We start from the raw sequence: 24,384 nt of genomic DNA, 5'->3' as shown, positions 1-24,384 counted from the left end.
ATTTGCACACACTACACTACATATAGTAAAGGCAAATGCAGAGAACTACTCACACTTGCTTTGGACATTTGCAAATAAAGAAAAATATGCAAACATACTGTGTACACAAATATTTTCCTGAAGATCTCAACTGTGCCTGTCATGTGATCCTGTAACAAATTAACAATGATAAAATTAAACAACTACAGATAGCACCCAAACGAGGGCATCTGGGGAGTAGACAAAAGACACTTGTCAATATTAGCTTGGTCACAGATCTGACAAATGACTGAGGCTGTGTCCTAAATCTCTATCTGCAGCACTACAGGCCTGCCTAAGTATCCCGCAGAGCTGCATATAAAAATGTTAGAATTTTTATGTTAGAATTATTACACTGAAGGCTGTGCCCACTTTGTTACATTACCCTGTTATTTGAAATATCTTTATCTAAGTTTATCTAAAATATCTAAGTTAACAAGTGCTGAAGTGCAAAGCAGCGAGGATTAGCCAGAATTAGAAATGGTACCTGAATGGGTTTTTGGGTGGCAAAGAGGAAGGATTTTAGTGTCGTATTGCAGAGGTGTCAAGCTCTGACATTTTAAAACCTCCTGGAAGCATGCTTAGTTTTACAGCCTAGAGATAAATGTTAGAGAGGAACTATGCCATACAATGATGGATAAGAAGACAAACTGATGAATAATAAAACATGGCGCTACTTGTCAAACATTTTCATCTTTTTTGGTTTATTTGTCCTTCTTGAACAGATTTTCAGTGAACTGTCAGGTTTATCTGATTACCTGCAGTTGGGGGTTTTTTCTACCGTTTTTCACTGATATCCAGACTCTGCATTTCCACCAAGTTTCTACACCACAAGAATAAATTAGGCTCACATTACTTACTTCAAGTTACGAACCCTCAAGCAATGTAACAAATAGTGTCAGGAAAACTTGATTCAGAAGAAAAGCAAAGCCAATGGAATCAATGGTGTTATCTGCAATAATGATTCTCACATTTTGTAAGGTGAACTTCTAAGAACAGCCTTCATCTTTGAGAGTGCAACAGACTTTCAGTCTCCCCATAATATTTCCTCATTAGTTACCCTCTTAGCCCATGTTCCTATACTCTGTTTGATCCTCCCACTCCTTCATTATCATTCTCGCCACAGATGTCTTTTTGCTATCAATGAGGCTACCTAATTCATTTTCGAGGCATGACAGGACATTTTTTGATACATACTTGGTGGTGCTAGACAGAGTGGGTCAATACATTCTAGCAGTCCTATTCAGGTGGACATGCTTTAAACCACTTGATGTTTTGTAGGGACAATTCTGCACCCATTTGAAAATCATCACACACCTTCCACAAAGCCCCATGCGGGAGCCAAACTCTGGATCCAAACAACGTCTGGGGCACATTGTTCTCTGTAGAGAGAATTATGAGCATACATTAGGAAAAAAAGGTGAGAAAAAACAACTTCTTTGGTTGCCAAGAAATGTCAAAAACATACCATTCATCTAGTGTGTGAAAAAAAGAGCTAATTATTAGCCTTTGGGGAACTAATTTAAGGAAAACAAAACAGCAGCAGCATAAGAGAGTGGGTTTTGAATGCAATGCAACACTAGCCAATTAGAAACTTTCAGCAACAATGCATTCTTTTTAACTCTCAAACTTTCCACTTCTACTTAAAATATGAATATAATAAATGACTGGACATTTGTGTTGTTTCTTCAGTGAAAATGCCAATGAGTCCTCATTTGACTTGGGTTTCATTTTTGTACGACACGCCTTGAGGTTTTCACATAATCTTCACAACAAATGGCAGAATATACGCCGTTCACTTCAAAGACAAATCACATAAAAGCTTTCTCAAATCTCTTTCTGAAATGGCTTCAAGTGTGAGATATGGTCACAATGATCAGTGCCAAAGAAATCAGTGCAGCAATCCACAGAAAACATGGCTTCAAAGATTGTGTGAGAATATAGTAAGGTTTGGACTGTGGCTGAGAAGATACAGTAGTAGCAACAGAGGACATATTGTATACTGTACCCATCCTTTGTCAATTACCAAAAACCCATGGACTCGACCATGGCTTTCAACCTGGTACTACAGTCACAGCCGACTCTTGATTCACATTTTAATACTTTCGACCTCATTGACCCAAAGACTTTTGACTGCCTAAACTAATTTTGCAGCAAACCTGACCTTTGATTTCACAAATTACTAAATCATTGACATATTTTGACCTAAAACTAAATGAAGGTTATGGTTTGAGGCCACTGTATCTTAACAGCCTATGTTTTGCTGTGATGAACCTATAGATTATTATAGTGCAGCCAATTTAATGACGAGAAATTTCATTAACAAAAGTCGGGTGCACACAAACAGAAAATCAATGTTGAACATTAAATGGTCTGTCCTCACTATGCACAGTGACCTAAACACACTTCCCTTTGAAGCTCTTCCTGGAAGGAATTGTGGTACTGTGAAAACATTATTGGACAACAAATTATTTGATTTGTGACCACAAATCAAAAAACAATGAGATACCATAAACTATAGTTGGGCAAAATGTATTGTAGAAATGAGTTCATACAATAAAAGGGAAACTGGCTAGTCTATACGAACAAAAATATAGACTAGTTGTCAAAGTCGTTACATTGTCCCTCAAGAAGAACAAAAGATCAGCACTGAGTCTCCATAGGAAGTACATCACTGTAATTTACCTAGTAAACATACATACAGTCTACGTGTCTAAGTGTAAAATTAAAAAAGACTAACTTACATAACAGTTAGCTCATCAGTAAAATAACAGTGGAATGTTGTATTAGCAACACAGCTGGTATAATGGCAATGGAGAAAAACTAAATCAACCAATCACAAATTAACAATGATAAAATAAAACAACTACAGATAGCACCCAAACAAGGGCATCTGGGGAGTAGACAAAAGACACTTGTCAATATTAGCTTGGTCACAGATCTGACAAATGACTGGGGCTGTGTCCTAAATCTCTACCTCATTCACTACACCCTACATAATAGACACTCAATAGTGAGCAGTAAATTGAGATTTCGCACACTTACTATTCATCACAATTTTGTGTCATCACTGACAAGTGTAGAGCTGCTAAAAAGTAAATTTTTACATCCGGAAAATCTGTTTTAAGAAAAACGTGTAGAGTAAATGCCATGGACATGCATATTTTTGTTCCACTGTGGACCTTTTGAAGGCACTATGTGGATAAAGTTATACACTCAGAATTTGGACACTCAAATTAAATGGACAGTAAATATAGTGCACTATATGGTAAATAGGGAGAGTGGATATCACAATGTCAGTTAAACTGCACTTGATATGACACTGTTCAAGTGGGGGTTGCTACTAGCAGCAGAACGTTCAACTGAAACCAACTACTGAAAGCAGGACAGTCAGAAGGTGTCCAGAACCACACCGCTGGAAAATAATTGATTTTTCAGGTCAGGGTCTGAGGTAAAGATGCACGACTAAGAAAATGGCCAGAGGAGAGCAAAACACATGTGGTATCTGACAGCCGTTGACCTTCAGACCATGATTCCTTCTATGCATGTCGCAGAAGACAGAACACAGGAACATCTACAAAAACTCTGTCCAATGTGTGTTGCTACCTTGGTGTAAAAGGGGTTTCTGTTTGTCAATAAATCGTTTGAAAAGCAGAATTTAAATTCTGTTTTAGGGTTGACAATCCCTTTCAGAGGAGTATTTGTAGTCGTAGTTCAAGAACTCAAGCACCACGGCCGGCTTGCGTGCACATATCTGTAAAAATTGATAGAATTTCAGTTCCATGGTTACTAATAATTAATAATTTAGTTTGCACAGTGCAAAGATGAAATATTTACCACAGAAAACTTAAGTAATTACTCGTTTCAATTCTATGCAACCAAAGTGATTTTACTTCTTAAAGAATTACCAATGATGGACTACAGCAAACCACAGCAAAAGTTTTATATTGAACACTAACTCCGCCACTAAGTAAACACAAAACTCAGCAAAGTGAGATAAAACAGGAAGAAGAGCTGTAGACCAAAGTATTTTAACAGTTGAGCTCGGCAAGTAAATTATTCATGTAAATAGGCTTGTTTTGTGGTATTTTCGGTTCCGTAAAATAATAAGACAGCGTTCATCAAGTTATCCCGGGTTTATGGGTCATAGGGGAAGACGGTGGCTGTCTGGAGGAAAGTAACACAGAAAGAAAATTTTAAAAGCGCACGTACACATAAAAGGATGGACAGAGAAACAACAGGCAGACACACATTTTTGGCTATTCAGTCTCATTTAGATTAAATCTGTGCTGATCTTGCTCCCAGCCAAATATGCAGACAATCAGAATCTCAGATTCTCTGTCTGCTTCTTTCCCTTTCATCCTCTTCCTCTCTGTCTCGCTCTAACACACATACAGCAGAACAGGGGAGGCAAGACCCCTGCTGGCTCACTGTCAGAGTCCTTTGACATCCCAAATGGATCACTTGTATTCCGCCCTTACATCGGCTCAGCATCTTCACAGCATAGGCTGTTTGGCATTATGTCACGGTCTTATCAGTCCAGGCCTCTACTGCTGTGAAGTGTGGGTTTGTGTTGGTTTTCAAAATATCTGATGAGGCAAATGTATGGATGCACCACTGGTGAGTACATGTCTGGCCTGCTACAATAATGTCCTGCCTCACAGATTAGCAGACAATACAAGGCATGCAGCCCTGACCTTGGACTGTCCTCTGCGGCTCCCACAGCTTTCAGGCATGAGACAGGCAGTATTCAATAATGAAGTGACTCTCTCTCTGTCTCTCTCTCTCTCTCTCTCATTGATAAAAGTTTTAAATACATTTTTTTCTTGTGGAAGGAATAAGTGCTTGAGACATGGTAAACTGCAGCCTTGAGAGCTGCTAACTAAAAAGGAATGAGGGGAACGAAACACAGAATAAAAGAATGTACAAGTAGTGACAAGCAGTATTTAATGTTTTAAGATAGCTGTAATTCAATTAAATTCAGCTAATTAAAAAAACTACATATAGGGTTTATGGTTTTTAGGATATGGGTGATTAATCTATACATTTCTGTCTTACTTGTATTTGGTGCACAATGTGTGTTTTGCAAGCAACTGAAAACTTTTGTCAAACTAAGAGGACAAAGGAACGCTTCTATGTTTTAACGTTTAGTCTGTGAAGGTTTTGAAATGTGGGAGTGTGCAGGCTTTATCTTTGTGTCCCTGATGATAAAAGCAAAACATTAGCAAAAGCAAATATGTACTTTAGCCTTGATGTTCCTTTCATGCTGAAGAGGACATCATGTATAGTGCTGTTCAAACTGTATGTTTTCAAAACATAATTGTATTTTAAGAAAAGTCTGATGTGACGTGACGTGGCGTTCAACCACCCAAGGCTGTTCACATAAAACATGAAGTTATGCCTCAAGACCACAGTTGAATTTACTCAGCTGACCAAGCATAAGGACATAAATACATTCATTTTTTTTCAACAGTTGGCAAAAACCTAAATTTAAAGCGGCCATCTGTGAGATTCTTATTTTCCTTTAGTGTAGTGACACCTTTACTCTAGGGTGTTTACTCACTCCCCAGGGCAGGCACTATCCTAAAGTATTAGAGTATTAAAGTATATAGCTATTTTGTAATAAACAGTTGCTAAATTGTTGCATTCATTCAACACAAAAGCAAGTAAATACAAACACACCTGACATTTTATCAAGGATACTCACATTCTAAAGCTCAATTTTCAGTATATTTACTTACATGTACACTAATTATTTTCAATTAGTTCAAAATAGACAGAGTACCTAGTATTTAAATGATAGAAGACATTTTGACATTTGGTGGAGTTCAGGTGTAATTCCGTTTCAGTTTCAGGGTCTTGGTATTGCGCATGCTGGCTCACTGTCACATTGTCACACTTACTGGGACAGTCGAATAGAACAGAGCACCTGTGCTTTTCCTACTGTGACAAGTCAAATTTTCCGCTGTGAGTTTGATATCTTTGAAAATCTTGTGTTAAACGTCAGTTTACATCAACTGAAACACTCAACACCCAAAGCATCCACATTTTATTGAATTTATATCCTTATTTATATGACATCAATGTGTCATTGAAAAACTTGAAAAGTGCCTTATTGTTGGTCTAACAGAGACAATTGACAGTACAGTCCACTCACATTTACTAAAAGTTAACGTTAAAAACAGGAGGGTTGTGTTTCTAAGGCTATCCGTTCTAATGTGGTGTGTTTTCTATGGTAGAAAAGCAGAAAGAGAGCGGACAACCAGCATCTGTGCATGGCTGCTGCTCAGAACCCTGGGGCAAGCCATATGCTGACATAGCAAGGTGTCAGAAGATACAGCCCCAAGACAGATGAAAGTGTGTTTCACAAGATCCAGAGCTGACCCCAAGGCACTGGCAGAGGTAATGAGAAGACAGAAGCTAACAGGGGGCATTCTGCGTAATGACAGAGCTGTCATCCTTATCATACTACTGTGTAAAAATAAAGTATTACTATCATCACCTTTCTGCTGTCATCAGTTTAAATGCTCTGTGTGGTTATGTGTGTGTGTTCGTTGACACTTCAATGAGTACAGAAAGGAGAGCAAGATAGAGATGACACAACCCCGATATTACATGTAATAAAGGGAAACACAGAATAAGAGAGTAACAGATAAAAAGAGAGAGATAAGTTTGTGTAAGTAAATTCCTGCATTGTACATGTGTGTGTGATGTTAAGAGCTCGCATGTTGAACTGAAAAGAAGCAACACTGCATCGATTTTCAGCAGCATGAAGCCTGAGAGCTGTTGAGACCTCCATAGTGCAAGATTGCTGAGAGATCACTGCCAGATGATGAAATGAGAAATGAATGTGGTGGCCACCTACAATCTTTTCAATTAATATGTGAGGGTGTTGTGACCAAGAGTGATATACAAAAGATCTTTATTTTCCAGGAGAAAACACAGAGATAGAAAAAAGAATAATACAAGTATGAGTAATACAAGCAATACAAGTTTTTTTCGACCTTCATCTGGGCAAAAAAGTTGACAAAAGGGAATCATGCAAGTACACAGGGCAAGAGGAGTTCACTGCTGTATTTCCCAAGCTCCAAGAAAATACAGTCATGGCAAACAGATATGAACTTAATTATGTTACAATATCTAAAGTAAAACTGAAGTCAACTTCCTAAATAAATACTACATATTTTGTCACTAAACTGTCACCCTATATATCATTTGTAAGTGGTGTTGTGTAGATGATAGCCACGCACTATTTGTCCGTTCCATGTAACCACTTGAAAATAAATTATATATCTTTTCTTTTCTATAAGTCACAATATCAAATACATGTCCAGCTCCTCCTAGCTAATGTTCAGAAAAAATAAGAATGACAAATGGCAAGAAGATAAAGGAGTCTACATGTGGGTTTCGTTTCATGCCCCTGAGGTGCATTACAAAACATAGTTTTTTTTTGTTTTATTCTTGTGGAGGTCAACAAAGATAGAGGCTAAACATTCTCAGGGGAGCAGGTGTGTGAGTCACCAGAAACATCTGAGAATCAAATGCATCACATGCGTTACATAATGATACCAAAGATGGAATACAGCAAAATGTAATTTAATTTCATGGTGCCCGCATGTTAAATCAACTTAGATTTGAGTTTATCACCAATAAGATGTAAGCTATACTGTTTTAGGGTGGATTTTTCACTACTTCAAACTTGATACAAAACTCAACATTAAGAATTCAGTGTGAGTGTCACAACAAATTCAAACTGTACTGTACGTTTATTGTGAAACAACATGTTGGAAAATTTAAACCGTAGTTTGGCCTTGACAAGATGTCACTGTTTTTCCAGCTGTCCAATTCATTTCCCTATTTGCCCTTCAAACCTAAATTAAGGATTGCTTCCTGTAACATGGCAAATGTCCGATGAGTAGCATGCCAAGAAGCAGGGGTTCCAGACTGCCTTTGAACATCATCGCCTCTTGCTGGGTTCAAAGCCTCTTAGAAATACTGTCATCCAAATTCAAACAAGGGATAGAAGAGAGTACAAAGAGTGGAGGACTTCACATCTCCAAATCCAGTGAGCTTTTTCCCTTCTTTTTCAGTACTTAGCTTTCAAAAATGATGCGCAAGACATGCTAGACCCACTTCTTCAGTGCATCCAAGATGCAGGTAATACTAATATCTGAATGTGGCTCGTCTCCAATAACGGTTGCTTCTGAGATAACCCAAAGTCATTAAACAAAGAAATAATTTTGTTTTTCCTTAAAAAAGTATGATGCTGTAAACAAGCTGTCACCTTATTCCTAAAATTCTCTCCAAACTTAGATCATCTTCAGTAGCAGTGCCCAAAATTACCAAACTTTGAGAATGACTGTTCAGTGGTTTCAATGAAAACTGTGAGGAGGAGTGCAGCATCCCTTCTTGCCTCCGAAAAGTGTCTGTTTGAGGTCCAGGCTTCCTCCTTTTCCGCTGGCTTAATGGATTATGACAGTGATGCAGCATGAAGCCTTAATCCCCTTGCCGCCGTCGTCTCCCCTCCCTTTATGTTAAGCCCCTTCACTAGAGCGTGTGTGTGTATGCGTGTCAGGTGCCAACCAATACTAGGAGCCAAACCTTGGGCTTGGATGATATACAAAAAACAAAGGGGGTTAAAGCATCAACTGCTGACAGCCAACTCTGCCCTTCAGGTGCCCTGCTAGCCCATTACCAGGCCGTGAAGTCAAAAATGCCAAAGAAAAACAGCTTTCAACTTAATAACCAATAAAACCAAAATAATGAATCAGTGATTCATGTGAATATTGACAAGCATCAACACAGACAGAGCCTTACTCATGTTAAGTTGTCTTTCCATTCACTATGTTCAGTAACCTCACTCGTCTTGTCTGCCTTCAAAGCAGGACTTGTTCCTAAAGGCCTTCATCATCAAGCCAGTGTTCACTTTTACCCATGTGACAATGAAAGAGAGCCAAAGAGCTACAGTGGCTGCACAATTATCAGTGTATACACACAGTGACAGCTCCTTATTGTCAGTTATTTACATTTGAAGAAGTTTACACAATGCTGGAACAGAATCAGCTCTGCATGTTGCACAGACCAACTTCCAGTTCAGATACAGAGCTAATACATAAGAGACGGCCTCTGAGATCAAACATTCATTAAGAGAAGTCGCACTCATGAGGTTGACATGAGTACTCACCATGAATGAATCCATGTTAGAGTATCAAAAGCAACCAGGGGAATCAGAGGCTCCTAAAGAAAGAAACCATAACTAGGACATGATTTCATTGCTCTCTCTGGTCTGGCAAACCGGACAGACAGTGTAGCAGAGAGGCACTTCCCTGCATCACATGAAGGCAGAATGTCATGTCAACGACCAAACATCCCAATGGTGGAAATCCCATCCAAGAGACGGAATTAGGGCGGAGAGATCAGGGGGAAAATCCACTTTGTTTTGGATAAGTGGTACCCATGTCATGTTTTAACCCCGTAAGAGCTAACACTTTTTCTTTTGGGTTTACCAGGTATGTCAGCTGACTATATATACGAATAAACAAGACATATATAAAACTTACAATGTACAAATTCTCCAAAATAAGTCCCAGTTGGATTTGAAGATGGCTAAAGATAGTGCACTTGCATCAATCATGGAACATGTCAAATATAAAATAAAGTATGGCTAGGGTCTTCATCTCCTCAGCTAAATTCAAAGACTTTTTATGAGGCATCAATTATAATCTCTAAAACCAATCTAATTGGCATGCACATCACAATAACAACAACTCAGTTGAAAGACTTTAACAAACTGCATCCAACTGCATAATAATTAAACAGCCTCAAAGCAAAAACACCTTTGACAGTAATTAGTCAATATACTACAAATTCAGACTGCAGATTCATCCTGAAGAAAAGACATCTACAATTTTAAGGCAGAAAAACATTCATTAATTTTTTGAGTTATGAGCGTTTTATGGTAAAAAATGATTGCTTTGAGAACAGGAAAGCAAATATAGCTTCTTGTATAGAATCCTTGCATATGACTTCCCCTAAATGTTTCTTTTTTTAAAAAGAATATTGAATAATCGTACCTCTTCAGGTACAGCCCGAACAGTCAGGGGAAATGTCTCTTTTAGTGGAACTGCCAACAACTCATTGCTTTTTGTTTGTTTCTTTGTTTCTTTAATCTGGATCTGAAAAGTAACTTTAACTGTCAGATAAATGTAGTGCCTCTCCCTCTGAAATGTAGCGGAGTAAAACTATAAAGTAGCATAAAATAAAGTAAAGTACAAGTATTGCAAAAAAAGTACAAAAGTACAATACTTGAGGAAATGTACTTAGTTACTTTCCATCTCTCTGGTAGATAAACACAGACATATTCTAATTCCCCCCCGGTATTTCTGATTCTGATTCATATACTCCTGGTATTTCAATACAGAGGAAGGAGGAGTAATTTCAAATGAAACTCATTGACTTTACATTGAATTTATAACATAACTGGCTATATATCATGTTAACAAGACTCAGTATACTAATGTAAAAGAAAATGTAAAAGAATCCTAAAAAAAAACAAGATTGTACTACAGTCACAAGCCAATAAATGCCTTGATCAACCTTTGTACTGAATACTGAAGACATTAGACCTACTATATCATAATATTAACTGGGCACCCATGGACTAATGTTTAATTTTAACTATAACTGTCTATTGGATTACTATTTTTAATCATTGTCACAGCAGGTCACAGTCATATTTGGCCATTTTAATGTTGAATGTGTTTCTTAAAGGGTAATTTAACAGCAAATGCGTTTATTACTGTAGTGTTGTAAATGAAAGCATCCAACAGCTGTTGTTCTTTAGTTAACAAAAACCAGTGGACAGGAACAAGCCTGATATTAAAGAAATAAAAAGGCAACTCCTTTCAACTAGTTAATTAAAAACATTTGCTGGCTGTCTCCGTTTTTTGTAAACGGGATATTTATAGTTGCCCTTGTCAGTTGTTCCTCGAAAGGGAAGTCCAATTAGCACATTCATAACAAATAAAGCAAAGCAAGAACAGATAAACAATGCATTATTTCTGTGTATATTATATAAGTTAAGATGAAATGGAATGGGTGAGCAAGAAGCAGAAGCAGCGTCTAAATAAACATACTAAGCAATGAGCAGATTAGAATAGATTCAGTGCGAGTGAGAGCGTGAGAGAGAGCGAGAGAGAAAGAGATGAAGAGGTGAAGAAAAACTGTCTTTTCTCTGATGAAATAGTGTTTGACAGTAGAAATGCAAGCTTTGATGAAGCCTCTATACACCTCTCACCCTGAATATTTGGGTTGGAGAGTTTTTACCTCATTAGTAGCTCCTGCTGTGAAACGATTACAGCAGACACACTACATGATGTGAGACTTACAAGTTCTGGGATCAGCACACTCTGATTTAAGTGCAAATCCAAATATACTGTATCAGCAGGACAAGCACCGAGACACATGGAATGGCAAGACTCGCTGTTTTTTTAAATCGTTTTTTTTTAATGCTTACTGTCAAGTACACCATAATACACTGACAGGGAGTCAATATTAGCCTGTACAGCCCGAATACGTCTCTTTTTCAATTGAATACAACATTTATGTTTGTCATGTGTAACATATGCAGTGATGTGCTGTTTTTGAAAAATGTGTGTCCAGTGATAACTAACGTGATACCATTAATTTATTTCTTTAGTAGCTTAGAGATTGTTGACTGTTGACCGAAGTGTTTCAACTTTTTCAGTTAGTCTGTTTGGATACATCCATGTGCACAAGTATGCCAAACATATATAAAATAAATAATAAAACAGTGTTAAGAAATTGACATAATGACTTAATTAGAGATTCCTTGCACTGTACTCTATAGTTTCCGGTATTACATTACACTGGCTAGAAATGTTGGACCAAAGGAAATGGACCAAAAAATCATGGTACAGCTATATCTTTTCCTTTCACAAATGATAGTATGTTTCCATGTACCATGCATACACATTAATAAATGCCTGATATGAGTCAGCAGCAACATGTCGACATTTAAATTTAAAGTTTCATAATGTGTACTTATAGGAAGACTTCAAGAGCCACAACAACACCGCACAAGAGTATTAACTGTCTGCTTGTGAGTGAAACTAGTTAAAGCTAAAGTTTCAAATTCACCACTTGCCAAGTTCTGTCATCATTTTATGTGGGTATATCAAAGCCTTTCCACTTTTTATAGCCATATATACCATTCTGGACAGCTCTTTTCTGTTCGTGGCCCCACGTTCCCATACCAGCATATAGAAAGTCTAGACTGTAGTAAATGAAAACAGCCCAACTTCTAGTACCTGTTTTTTTTCCACCTGCCCCTCAAGGCTACCTCCATATAATTCTTTCAAAAAATATTGCTATCGCCTGCAGTGTAAAAATGTTTACTATATCAGAGGCATGCTGCCATCAAACGCAGTGATAAAGTAAGCCCCTCAGTATTATTAGCTATGGACTTGCCCAGTACTCTAGCAGGGGTGAAAGAGGCTTGGCCATGATAAATGAGCCCGCTATCTCAAGCAATGCCAGGGGGAGCCTGTTTGTCTATCCTCCTGAGGCAACCTTTTATTCCGTCCAAAAACACTGAATCATCCAAATTGACAGGAAAAACAATCACAGCGTCTCGTTCATATCCGAAAATGCTTCATACTTCCAATGCAATTGAAGAAAAGATTAACTACCATATAGATGGCTATTGTGCTTATTCCTATAGTTATGTAGTGAATGCATATTGGAAAATAATCTTTGTTGCAGCACTTTACTATTATAGTGTAGTAATAGTATAGTTTATGAATCAGTATTAACTGTGATATCCATCAGTACAGAAAGGAAAGATGGAGGGAGTAAATAAAGTTCATTAAAAAAAGTACTTATAAGACAAACACCACAACATTTCTCAGTTAATCTCCCCTAGATCATAACACTGAAAGGATCCTATGATTATTATTAGACCTGTCTGACAAACGACCTGCATATGAATTCTTTATCTTTTGGCGAAATCAATACGCACTACGCAGGGAAATTCACACACTCAGAATGAAGCTGTCTGAATGAATGCAGGGATCAGTGCTGCAAAACGTTGATTTCAATAAAAAGAAATTAAGATGTCAAGGAGAGACATCATTTTTGAAATAAAAACGTTTGGTAGACAGACACATAATTTGCTGTAAGGGCAGTCAGGCATTGCTATAGAATGGAATTAATAATGATCACTATGTGTTAAGAGAGGAAGCTCATCATCCTTTCATCCTGCTAACATTAAGCAATTACCTACCTGTCACTTTGACGACCATTCATGTGAGCAAACAGACAATGCAAGTCTGAATGGAAAACAACTGGGTCGGATTTTATATGCTGTCTACCTCCATATTTCAGCTCAAGCCTGCCTAAAATCAGAATATATATTTCATAAGAGTTTTATTGATGAGTATTTGATGCCAATGCTATTCAAACTAAGCTGACGGTGCCAATTGAAAAATGCATGTCTGGATTTTCTCCAAGCAAACAGTAATGGTGGTTCATTGGAAGCCTTTTTTTGTAATCCAATTAAAGCAAATAAGCCCAAAACCCATAAAGTTATACGGGCAGGAATACGGAGACGGATGGTGATGCTTGATGGCCGGCAATAACTGAAGCTTAGAAATCTTATAAAATTAATCAGGAGTGAAACACATTCTAAACTTCTGCTCGTATTCAGCCATATATGCTCCAATCTTTTTTTCTCCCCTGACTGTTATTTTGGTAATTTGCCATGAACAAAAAGATTTAAAAAATCAAGCAATCAAGTCTAGTGCAATTATGGCCTCAAGGATGATCAGGATTTGCACTTAAGCATGTTACCCGTCTGTTCAGAAACCACATGCTGCCATGTACTGTGCTGTTTTGTGGATTCAACAAGTGATGCACGTACAGATCCTATTTGAGAGCCTCACAGCCTTTTCTATGATTATGTTGGCAAATTTGACATTGATATGAACATCATAACACTGAAAAGATTTTATTCCTAAAGCCTCCATCACTGTAGTGTAATGGATAGCATCTGTCAGCTTCAGCAAACAAGAAAAAAACAGCAGATGATGATGATTAATGAGAAGTTTGGACTTGAGTCACATGACCTAAACCTACAAATGTTTTGATTTCAACACGACTTGACAATATCGAAAAAGGGCTGCAACTCAACTTGGACTCAACACAAATGATCTGTGAAGAGCTGTAACTCTCCCCAACGCCAAAGTGGAGGATTCTTTACTGATATTATGCAGATATTATCTATTAAAACAGAGCAATGAGCTATTATGGAACGATAGCTTACACAGACACTTTATGTCACGGGAATCAGATCATTTCCTACTTACGTTTGCACTGCTGGAATTTGTATTGTTGAGTGCAGCACTTTCATTTCTAATTTTGAAAACAGAACTGTTAACTGTTGTGTAACTGCACTGTATTTTGTTTACTGAAGTGTCTCAAGGCTATCCATTCATTGCCAGGGAATACGTTTAAAAAATTAAGACACATGTTATAAAGCATTAATTTGTTACTCTTATTTGGTCAACTTCTAATAATTATCATCTTCTGTTGGTGCTTAAATTCAATTTGATGAAGAATGCATAGACTTGTTTCGGACTGCAGACTTGAGAGTAAAGATTTGAGACTTCTTGTGACTAACAAAACAATGACTCACTCCCACGTCAAATACAATGATTTTGAAATAAGTGAGTGTATGAGGGTTTTGTGTGTTAAACCCAGACGCTATAGTAATCCCCTGTTTCCAAAAGTAAACAAACATAAAAAGGTGACAATAGGAGATAAAAAGGACTGTGTATTGCTGCCAAAAAGTCTACAATCAATACTTAAACATTCTCTAGGGGACCGAAGAGTAAACAGGCTGGGTTCTGAGTCTGTGAGTAAATCTAGCCAGTCCAAATCTAATATCCACCACTGTCAGAGGGTCAGCCATTACCTGCAATGAAGCAGCTCTATTAAAACATCCTGGATAGTTGCCAAGGTTGTTTTCTTTCTGGAAAAAAATACATACCGTCCCACCTGGAGTCTGTGCTCATTTAGCAACTTCTGTGAATAAGTCTGCTGGATTTTGTATTGGGATTTCTGAAATAAAACTAGGGGAAAGTTGCAGTGGCATGTTCTGTTATTCTATTACCGTGCTAACACTTCTATCAGAATGTGTTAAAAGGAGTCTGGTTAGTCCTGGAGCAGAGCTTAATCTATTTCCCAAAGCAGACTGAAGATTTTTAGATTTCTGAATGTGTTTTTTTCCTCGAGTACCTTTCAGGAAGACATTGGCTTCTCTTCATGTCAGCACAATCTTAAAATAGATTTGATGAAAGATGAAACATTGGTTGAGATAGGTAATTCATCATTGTCAACAGCATATCGTAACTGATTTTTGGTATTATAATTGTTACAGTGTAATGCAATCTAAAAGACATACATACTACTTTGTAAGCCCCTCCAAGACTTGAGCCTAATCCTAGACCTTACAAACAACTTCCACATGCTCTGACTCAGGTGAAAACTCATGTCACATAAGCCTAAATCTGCAGAAGCTACAGGTGGATTTTACTGACAACATACTTTGGCTAACCCTAACCCTAACCCTTAGTTAAATAATATGACTGTAATCTGAACCAGGATTCAGTAAGATTTGGGCCAGATAAACAAATTCAGCATCTGAATCAGAAAATCGAAACAATATCCAACCCTAGTCGCAGACTCTGTCACAACAAGCCAGGGTGACCAAAGTCATGCTCAGCCATCTGTTCAGCTCGGAAGCCAAACAAAGTCAGTGGCAATGAGCCAAAATCCTTGGCAGAAACCCAATACAGTTTAACATCTTTGTAACAAGTGATCCAGCAAAGGTGCAACCAGAAAGTAATTTTGAAATGTTTCTCTCATGCTGAGCTCTAACAAATGTCTTGTGTTTATCAGTCCATCACCATTGACGCCTTGACACTTACAAAGGTTACTGATAGTAAACAAGCCTTTCAGAGTATCACAAAATATAGTCTTGGATTTGAGAGGGATTCTTTTGTTACATTTGCATCAAAGAGTTAGCTGAACTACCTGTGTGACCAGGGGCTCCAGAAGCCTCTCCACAGTCAGGGTGCGGATTTCAAGACTCTTTGGGTCCCATTTCAACAGGATGGGGGAGGTGGCGGTCGTCATGGTCTCTGTTGGTAGCAAAAAGCAGATCAATGGTTAGAAGAATGTTTTGCTGTGAAAAGCTTTTGGCTCATTAAAACATATAACGGCTGTGACACATTGCACATTATATTAGGTAGGACAGGGTGGCTAGAGGTGTTCACAAAGTTTGTAGGCTGTGTTCAGCTGTGTAACAACTAAAAAAAAAGCTGTTTTGAATATAGATGTTCAGGCATAAACGCACAGCACATAGACAACAAGTGGTGTCAGAGTGGGTTGGGTTTTTAATGATGGCCGAAGCCTTTCTAGGGCTGCATTGTGTTGTAGAGCCATAGGTGGTAGTCGTGTCCCACCGATGTTCTCTGCAGTCTTGCTAAATCAGTGTGTGAAGATAGCAAGAAGGAGAACACACCTTTAAGAGGTGCCAGTGCTCAGGACCATGGTGAAAGGTATTTGCCTTTCATGCGAACAGCCTGTGGATGACTGATCACAAATTTCAGGCACCAGTTCCAGCATCCAGGATATGGAGTTAGACATTTCCTTGTCACAAATTAATCTTTATTCCGTGGTTGACAAAGTCTCAACATGACATTTCCATTTAAACACTGTGTTCTCCCAAATTCGCCCATGATATAAACACAATAAACCACTCTGTGGCTATGAAAATGGAGCACTCTGCAGAGGAAATCCCCCTCTGTGTCAGGAGGTAATTAGCCAACATGTCATACGCTTTTTTTCAATGACCACATAACCTGGATTATTCCTTAACAAAAAACATTTCATCATGAGATTTGTGCCAATACTCAATCCTCACAGACATGTCAGCATTTCCACAAAATACAATGAAGCCCAAATGAAAAGTACTGGCCCCAAAACAAGGTTTTCGTGGCTGTCCAGTAACTGTTGACAGTCAGCAAATCTCGGCTCTGCACATCAAATAAAACAAAGCACAGTCAACAGTTCCAGCAAACCATAAATTAAAGGCTGGTCACCTCTCTAACCTTAAATTTCTGTAATTAACTTTCTTAATTAGCTAACAACACCATTACACTTTATCTCTCCAAAGCTGGAACTTATTGAGTAGAGCAACAGTAAATTCAGGGAGAATTGTATTGTTTTTCTACTTTTTTGTAGCTGGCTGTCATTCAGTGGAGTTTTGGCTTAGATGTGTCCACATTGCTTTTGAGGGAGCGTGAGCAGCATTCTGATTAGTTAAAACCATTCAGGTAGAAACACTGCATTGTACTGTAGCGTTGCACTATGAGAGCATCCAAATGAAGAAAAACAGTAAAGAAACTGTGTCGTAGAAAATGGCAACACCAAAAGTCACATAAGTGAAAGGATATGGAGGTGAGCTCTGAAATATGAGTCTCAGTTGTACAGTTCTTTAGACAATCTGCTCTTTAACTTGGAATATTTTTTCACTACAGGTTTTTAAAACCCTTAAGCTCAGTGGGGTTATTTTAGGTGAATGTGAGGACGGAACAGCTGGCATGGGGGTAGCAGTCTGTTTTACTGTGGGGATGTGTTTCTACAGTAAGCAATTTCAGAATGGGCCAGCTGGGACTGGCCCAGTCTACTGCCAATGTCGATGAGGCAGAAGGGTAATAAAGAATGTGAATAAGAATGACAGATCTGGGCCAGAGGCCTCTACTACTACACACAGTGGGTTAAGATGGATGAACAGTAAGAAATCTGGCAACCTGGCACTATTGATGAAACCACAACCAAGACATTATAGTTCTCTCAAAAGAGCATGGACCTTTAGATTCAAAAACATTTTCAGGCCTTCACTTACGCTGGTGTCATTACATTTTTGTCCCCCACAAAGAAGTCTGGACAGGAACAATGAATCAAGCTTTGTGCGTCTGTGTCAACTCATCAATCTGTCACGCACAGTAGTTTGACAGAACCTGAGGAAATGATGCATGTCATTTCTCTGTTCTTTTCTCTGTACATTTTTACAGTCTTAATTTACTTCTGGCAAAACCTGAGCCCTGAAACTAGAAAATATTCACACAGTGCAAATTGTGAACTAACAAGCTTACAGTTGTGCTACAACTGCTGCAGAGAATGTGGGGCAAAACATACTTATAGAGAACATTTCCACATTCAGAATCTAAAAGTATGAAAAAATGATCTTCCTTACAGTTGATTTCACTAGCAGAAATGATAGCTATTTATCTTTATGTACATTAGTTGGTGAAAATACAAGTGAAAGGCTTTTGTCTGGTAAATGCACTCTGCAAGCTAGTGTGTGCATAATTTATGTTGAGAGAAAAAACTCCACTATTTGTCATTTCGGAAATTATTGTTGTCATTTGACAGCAGACTGTGTCTTTTTGCTGTTCAGAAACACCAAAAAAGTAGTGAGTCTTTCTCTATGGTTTCAGACCAGCTGATGTCAATTTCAGGCAGCTTACATTACCAGCCAGCTAGTTTAATAGTAGTTGAGAACTAAAGAAATGATGCCCATGACAGCCTCTCTTTTTGAAGTTCGGCAGCTTTCCTTTATGATGTTAAATGTTTCCCAGCAGAGCATGGTACATAGGGTGAAAATAAGCAGGAGTGATTTAAATGCTTCGGGCAGAGGAACATGCCACTGCTGAGGAAACAGCAGCACTGTGAAAAATATCAGAGTGCCATTGTAATGCAATAAACAGTTTACTGGTGTATGGCAGTGTAACTTCTCAAACACCAGGCTTGAAACTATTCTTGACACATTATGTAACCAAAACAATAATAGAAAGCAGTTTGTCAAGATATTGGTAATGAGTGCTGAGTCATAGTAGGTGTGTCAGTTATAACTAAACTGGAAATGTTAATTCACAGTGCACTACGGTTGAAAAATCACATAGAGAAGCAATTACCATATCATACAAAAATAATGCTTCTTGTCATTAAAAATTGAATGTTGTTTAAAGCATTAAAAGAACTCAACATAACATTTTGAGTTTAGTCAACTAATAGATTAATTGATCGCCAGAAAATGTATCGTTAACTACTTCTAATAATCTTCTACGTAATTTTTTATTCGGATTCTACCTTCTCAAATGTGAGGATTGGCTGCTGTTCTCAGTTTTATATCTTTGTAAACTAAATATTTTTTGGGTTATGGACTGAAAAAATACATTTGATGATGTCAAAGGACTAGGACTCGGAAAAATGTTATAGACAATGATGATGCTTTATAATGGTGGTCTAGCATATCTGTAAAGAGTCTGAATGTAACCTATGGAGCAAGTAATGGAGACATGAGACTATCTCATTTGAATATAAATGCTGCTATCATTATAATAGAGGCTCAAAGCTGAAAGAAAGCATGCAAATCACAGTGCATAATATTTCTATGACTGCCAGTGACAACGAATGTTCTGCTGACTCGTGATGTAGTTTGGTGGAAATGCTCATCACACCTGCATATTATAATTGTAAAAATGTGTCACGCTACATAAGTTCATCGTCATATGCAGTGCATTTATATTGTAGCCACAATATGAATAAAACAATATCTTCAAAATTCTGCAAAAACAGGGTTTCTGGTGATGCAAAGGAGGAGCAGAGACGCAAAATGAAATTCAGTCAAAGATGTTTCTAGATGGAGACAAAGCTACAGAAACAGAAACAGCTGAGAGACTGTCATCTATAATGTCATTATTCAGCTGCACTGTTCAACAACAAATGTGATCATGCAGAATGATATCTGGGGATACATTTATGAGATAATTTAAAAAAGTTTCTCTTCCATGTAACTGCCACTGGCATAAAAAACATTGTACATGAACAAGAACTTGCTGTATTCAGAGCTTAAAAAGATATTAAGGGCCTACGAACAGTAACGTTAATCGCAACATATCATGGCCATGGCTATGTACTGACACTCCCCCACAGACACACACACCGGAGAGGCTCTCGTATTTGAGCTGCTAGCACAGCTATAACACAGGTACCCACAGAGTAACCCTCTCAAAGTGACTTTCAGTGACTGTCAAAGCTTCACCAGACTCTGACTGGAGCTTCTCGTGGCTGGTTAACTCTGACTACATGCTCTACGTCACTGTCAGTGCAACTGGGCGATTGTCAGTCAGTCTTCCCTGTGTCCCCTGACCCTCCGTGTCACACACTACATAGCAACGAGGCCACGCCTCCTGCAGTCGTTGCCCCCTCACGTTACTGAAGCTCAGTTAAACAGCAACACTTCAAGTTACAGCAACTGAAAGTTTCATTCCAAACTGGTCAAGCAGGGTCCTGCCTTAAGTGCAATGTGTCTGCCAGACACTGAAATAGAGATAAACAAGCTATGTGACAAAGTGTTCAGATCTGTCCTTTATACAAATTCCAAGGTATTCCCACACCACAGAGGGAGCCTTTTTCTGAGGAGGGTTAAAAAAAATCTCTCCCTCTCAGATCTGTTGTTCAACCAACATGTTTTTGGTGAAGAGCATGAGTCACATTTCAGTTGTTGTAATTTGTGAGATGTCCCGCCATCTGCTGCGTACAACTGTTTGTGTCTGTGTGTGTACATCTGTGACTGATGCATGAGTAGAGCAAAGGGAGGCAGAGAGAGAAAAGAAAAATATTTATTTACTGTATAAGAAAAATGTAAATAAGGATGAGGCAAGTTCAGAAAGTTGGAGGCAATTTATTGTTTTTGCAATGTATTTGAACTAGAAACATACATGATATTGTTATGACCACTTCCATTTGTTTGTGTGTGTTTTGTAAAGGAGTTTTGTGTAGTTTTTCATGTACATGTACTATACTGTGTGTTGATAAATGTATGTATATTTGCTTTTGCAGTGTACAGTTTAAGCAAGCATTGTTTACTGCCAGGCTCCCGTCTTTATTTTCTGAGTAAATCTAACTACTGTCTCTTTCTGCCCCAGGACAGCCTTTTGGGGAAGGATGGTGATGTTTCTGAAGGTTTAGAATAACACAATGCACAGGGAGGAAAATGGGCCATCTGCTAGCGTTGTTAGGATTTATTCTAGAAAAGAAAGCACTGCACAAGCATTTGCATAAACTTTCTACTCCTCTCGGCTAAACACCAATATATCGACAAAAGATTCACGCCGTTTTAAAATAAAGTGAGGAAAAAGTACAGCATTGTAGAGTGTTAGAGCATATCTTTTACTGTTTTCAGCTTTTCTTTTATTACTTTATTAAGATTAGTGTTATTTTATCATGATCAACAAAGTATGTCTTTGATTGCTGTAAGTGCTATTCCATGACTGAATTGCTGTCTGCAATTCTCAGTTCTCTTTGGAGACTTGAATTGGGAAGTGTGATCCAGACTGGGCGTCTTGAGTTTGATAGGTGCACCCTGCTTCAAGTACGCCTCCCAAGTCCAACAACAGCTCTTTCTGACTACACTCTATTAGTGTTCATAATGGACTCATTACAACCTTAACGCAGCGTAGACTCATTTTATACTGTTTGAGTTCCTGTGTACATCATTGCATTGCATCTTGAGGTGTTTCTAATATTGCTCTGAATCAAATCTAATACAACACCACTGCTAACTGCTACCATAAAGTTTCATGAGCGATACACTGAAAACTAGAACTTAAATTAAACATTGCACAGGTGGAGATACTGCTGGTTTCTCCTGCTGCTGTTCAGCGATTCTTTTCTGGGAAGCTGGAAAGCAGCGTTCTCACTGCTCACTTCATCACGAGCCTGCAGATACTGCGCCTGCTGAGTTTGGCAAAGAATGCTTGCCAAATTGCAGCTTTGTTGTTAGGTTTCTTGTTGTTTTGTGTATTGGTGTAAATAGTACTTCAGTTGTCGTAGTTCATTAATCATTTCTACCTACCTGAGATACAACATGCCATGTGTCTGTACATTTTCCTCTATTTACCGGTAAGAAATCATGAACACTCCATAATTTGCAAGTCACGAAAAAGAAGTATCATTGTGGAGGATTGCCTTAGTTCCTCAATACTTGCAAAAACTGTCATGTAGTTAAAAGTAGCTAAATCGGTGCAAAACACTTCATTGGGGACAAGACTTGAAAACCCCTTAAAATATTTAAAATGCAATTGATTTAGAGGACTCGGTACACTGTGATATTAAACCTCATGCAGTAAAGAGTACCCATCATAAGACAAGAGCAACTAAAATATGCACATAAATTAAAACATCTTGATTAAGGTCATGATATTGTTGCTCATGTGAATTCTTGCTTGGAAACATTTTCTAATGGAATAACCACACAGATGGGCAGCCCAGATGCTCAGTGGTTAGCACTGCAGGCTCGTGTGGAGTGTCCATATCCCTCCCTTATTCATGGGTTTACTCCCTGTGCTTCAGTTTTCCCTCACAATCTAAAGCCATATACTGTGGGTTAGGTTGTTTCGAGACTCTTAATAGTTGTGAGTATGTCAGTTAGCTCTGCAACAAACTGTCTAGTCCGACATGTTTACCTTCAATTTTTCGATTGATGGGTAGATTAGCATACATAAACATAAACTGAAGATTGTGTTTAAGACGCACTGTGAAAGCAAAATACAGACATAATTTAATAAAGTGCTGACAAACTACAACCTTGTATGAAGCATTAGAGAAATACGCAATGCTCTCAGTGTATTAGCTCTCTGGCTTCACACACCTTTTCCTGAATTAGCAACTTCAAAGCTGCATTGCTGTTTTGCCCCCTCTAACCTAGTGCTGGTGTGGAATTTTGCACAACTGTGATAGAGTATGTAAGCGAGTCACTGCTAGAGTTGAGAAGGGTAAGATATTAACAAACTTTTGAACAGCAAAATTACACAACTATGCACACAGTACTTGTTGCTGTGATTGCTTTCAGTACCTTTGATTCTGTTTTCTCAAAACTGTCTCTTCATCTAATTTTAGCCAAATATCTATTACAGGATTTGAACTGTGCAGAGAAAGTGAGGGAGAAATGAGAAGATGAGGGTGGCGTAAACAGAGGCCGTGATCGTACCAGGACAAACATTTAACATCCTGTCACTGCTGATTAAATGACTGATGTTTTATCATCAGGATGCAGAGATGGTAACAATGGCATCTGTAGCGAGCTCACCACATGCAGCCATTTCAGCTCATTTGTCACCTAATGTAGGGTCTTCTTGATACTGTTTGTTTTTTATTGCCCATTAAACAATATTATTACCTTAGGTTCTGCTTGAGTCAGCGCTTCTCTGAAATAATGCTGATGACATGGAAGACAGACAACTACTAACGGATGTAAAGTAATTATATCAGTCGACCAGGTGTTAACTGAGCTGTGCGTGTGTGTTTCGAACGTGTATTTGCCTGTAATTTCTGGGATTCCTGCTTTTACTCTCAAACCTCTGTTTTTTTAGTCAGAGCTTAAAAAATGCTTTGAGTGACCAATGATCTACACGAGAAACAATGGTTTGAGGTGGAATTTAAACAACCGATTTATTTATTTTTAGTTTTACCTAATCAATTGTAATTATTCTTTGCAGTAGTATACAAGAGGAGGAGGAGTTACAAACAACATCAGCTGTTCAGCCAATTGCCAGCTAGCAGGCAACAGGCTTGTTATTTATAAACAAAGCACATTTAAGAAGGCTGCATGACCATGTACCTGTTCATGCATTAAGACTGGTGGCTAATCACACCACAGGACTTCTGCACAGTAACTTTCTATTTTAGAAGTACGGTACACCCACATACTAACATACAGGGATACAGTGATCTGCAACTTAAAACGAATGTGGGCTAGCTTCCCTGTTCATACTCTGCAATGTCAGAAACCCTGCTTTTCAGATTTTGTCCTATTCATAATGTGGCTACATTACAAACACACTGCATATGACAATGAACTTAAACAGAGTGAAATCTCTCACATTTTTACAATCACAATAGGCAGGTGTAAAAAGCATTCATTGACAGGGTCATGACATTACCAGAGATCTCCACCAACAATAAACTACACGAGTCACCAGAACAATCGTTGTCACTGATATAATAATATCGTGCACTGTGATTTGCATGCTTTGCTTTTAGTCTGCTATCTTCCAGTTAAGCCTCTATTGTAATAATGGCATTTATATATATATCTATATATATATAGATATATATATATATGAAGTAGTCATGTCTCCGTTTTTTTGCTTGACCATCACTTTAGAGCATCATTAACAACATGAATTTGAATGCTGATGTTGCTAGGCCCTAACC

The 24,384-nt window shown here is 38.2% G+C and overlaps 1 protein-coding gene across 4 annotated transcripts in view; it reads right to left on the bottom strand.

Annotated features, from left to right (window-relative positions):
• Positions 1-16,233, bottom strand: part of ctnna2 (catenin (cadherin-associated protein), alpha 2) — a 258,619-nt gene extending 242,386 nt beyond the window's left edge. For all 4 annotated transcript variants that reach the window (XM_070914353.1, XM_070914379.1, XM_070914363.1 and 1 more), the window contains exon 1: positions 16,132-16,233. In XM_070914353.1, coding sequence (XP_070770454.1) covers positions 16,132-16,233 — 102 coding nt within the window. The remainder of the gene's footprint in view (positions 1-16,131) is intronic.
• Positions 16,234-24,384: the final 8,151 nt, after the last annotated feature.

This window comes from Enoplosus armatus, chromosome 2 (genome assembly GCF_043641665.1).
Source record: "Enoplosus armatus isolate fEnoArm2 chromosome 2, fEnoArm2.hap1, whole genome shotgun sequence".
Taxonomy (NCBI): Eukaryota; Metazoa; Chordata; class Actinopteri; order Centrarchiformes; family Enoplosidae; genus Enoplosus; species Enoplosus armatus.
This window is presented reverse-complemented; position numbering and strand designations above follow the sequence as displayed.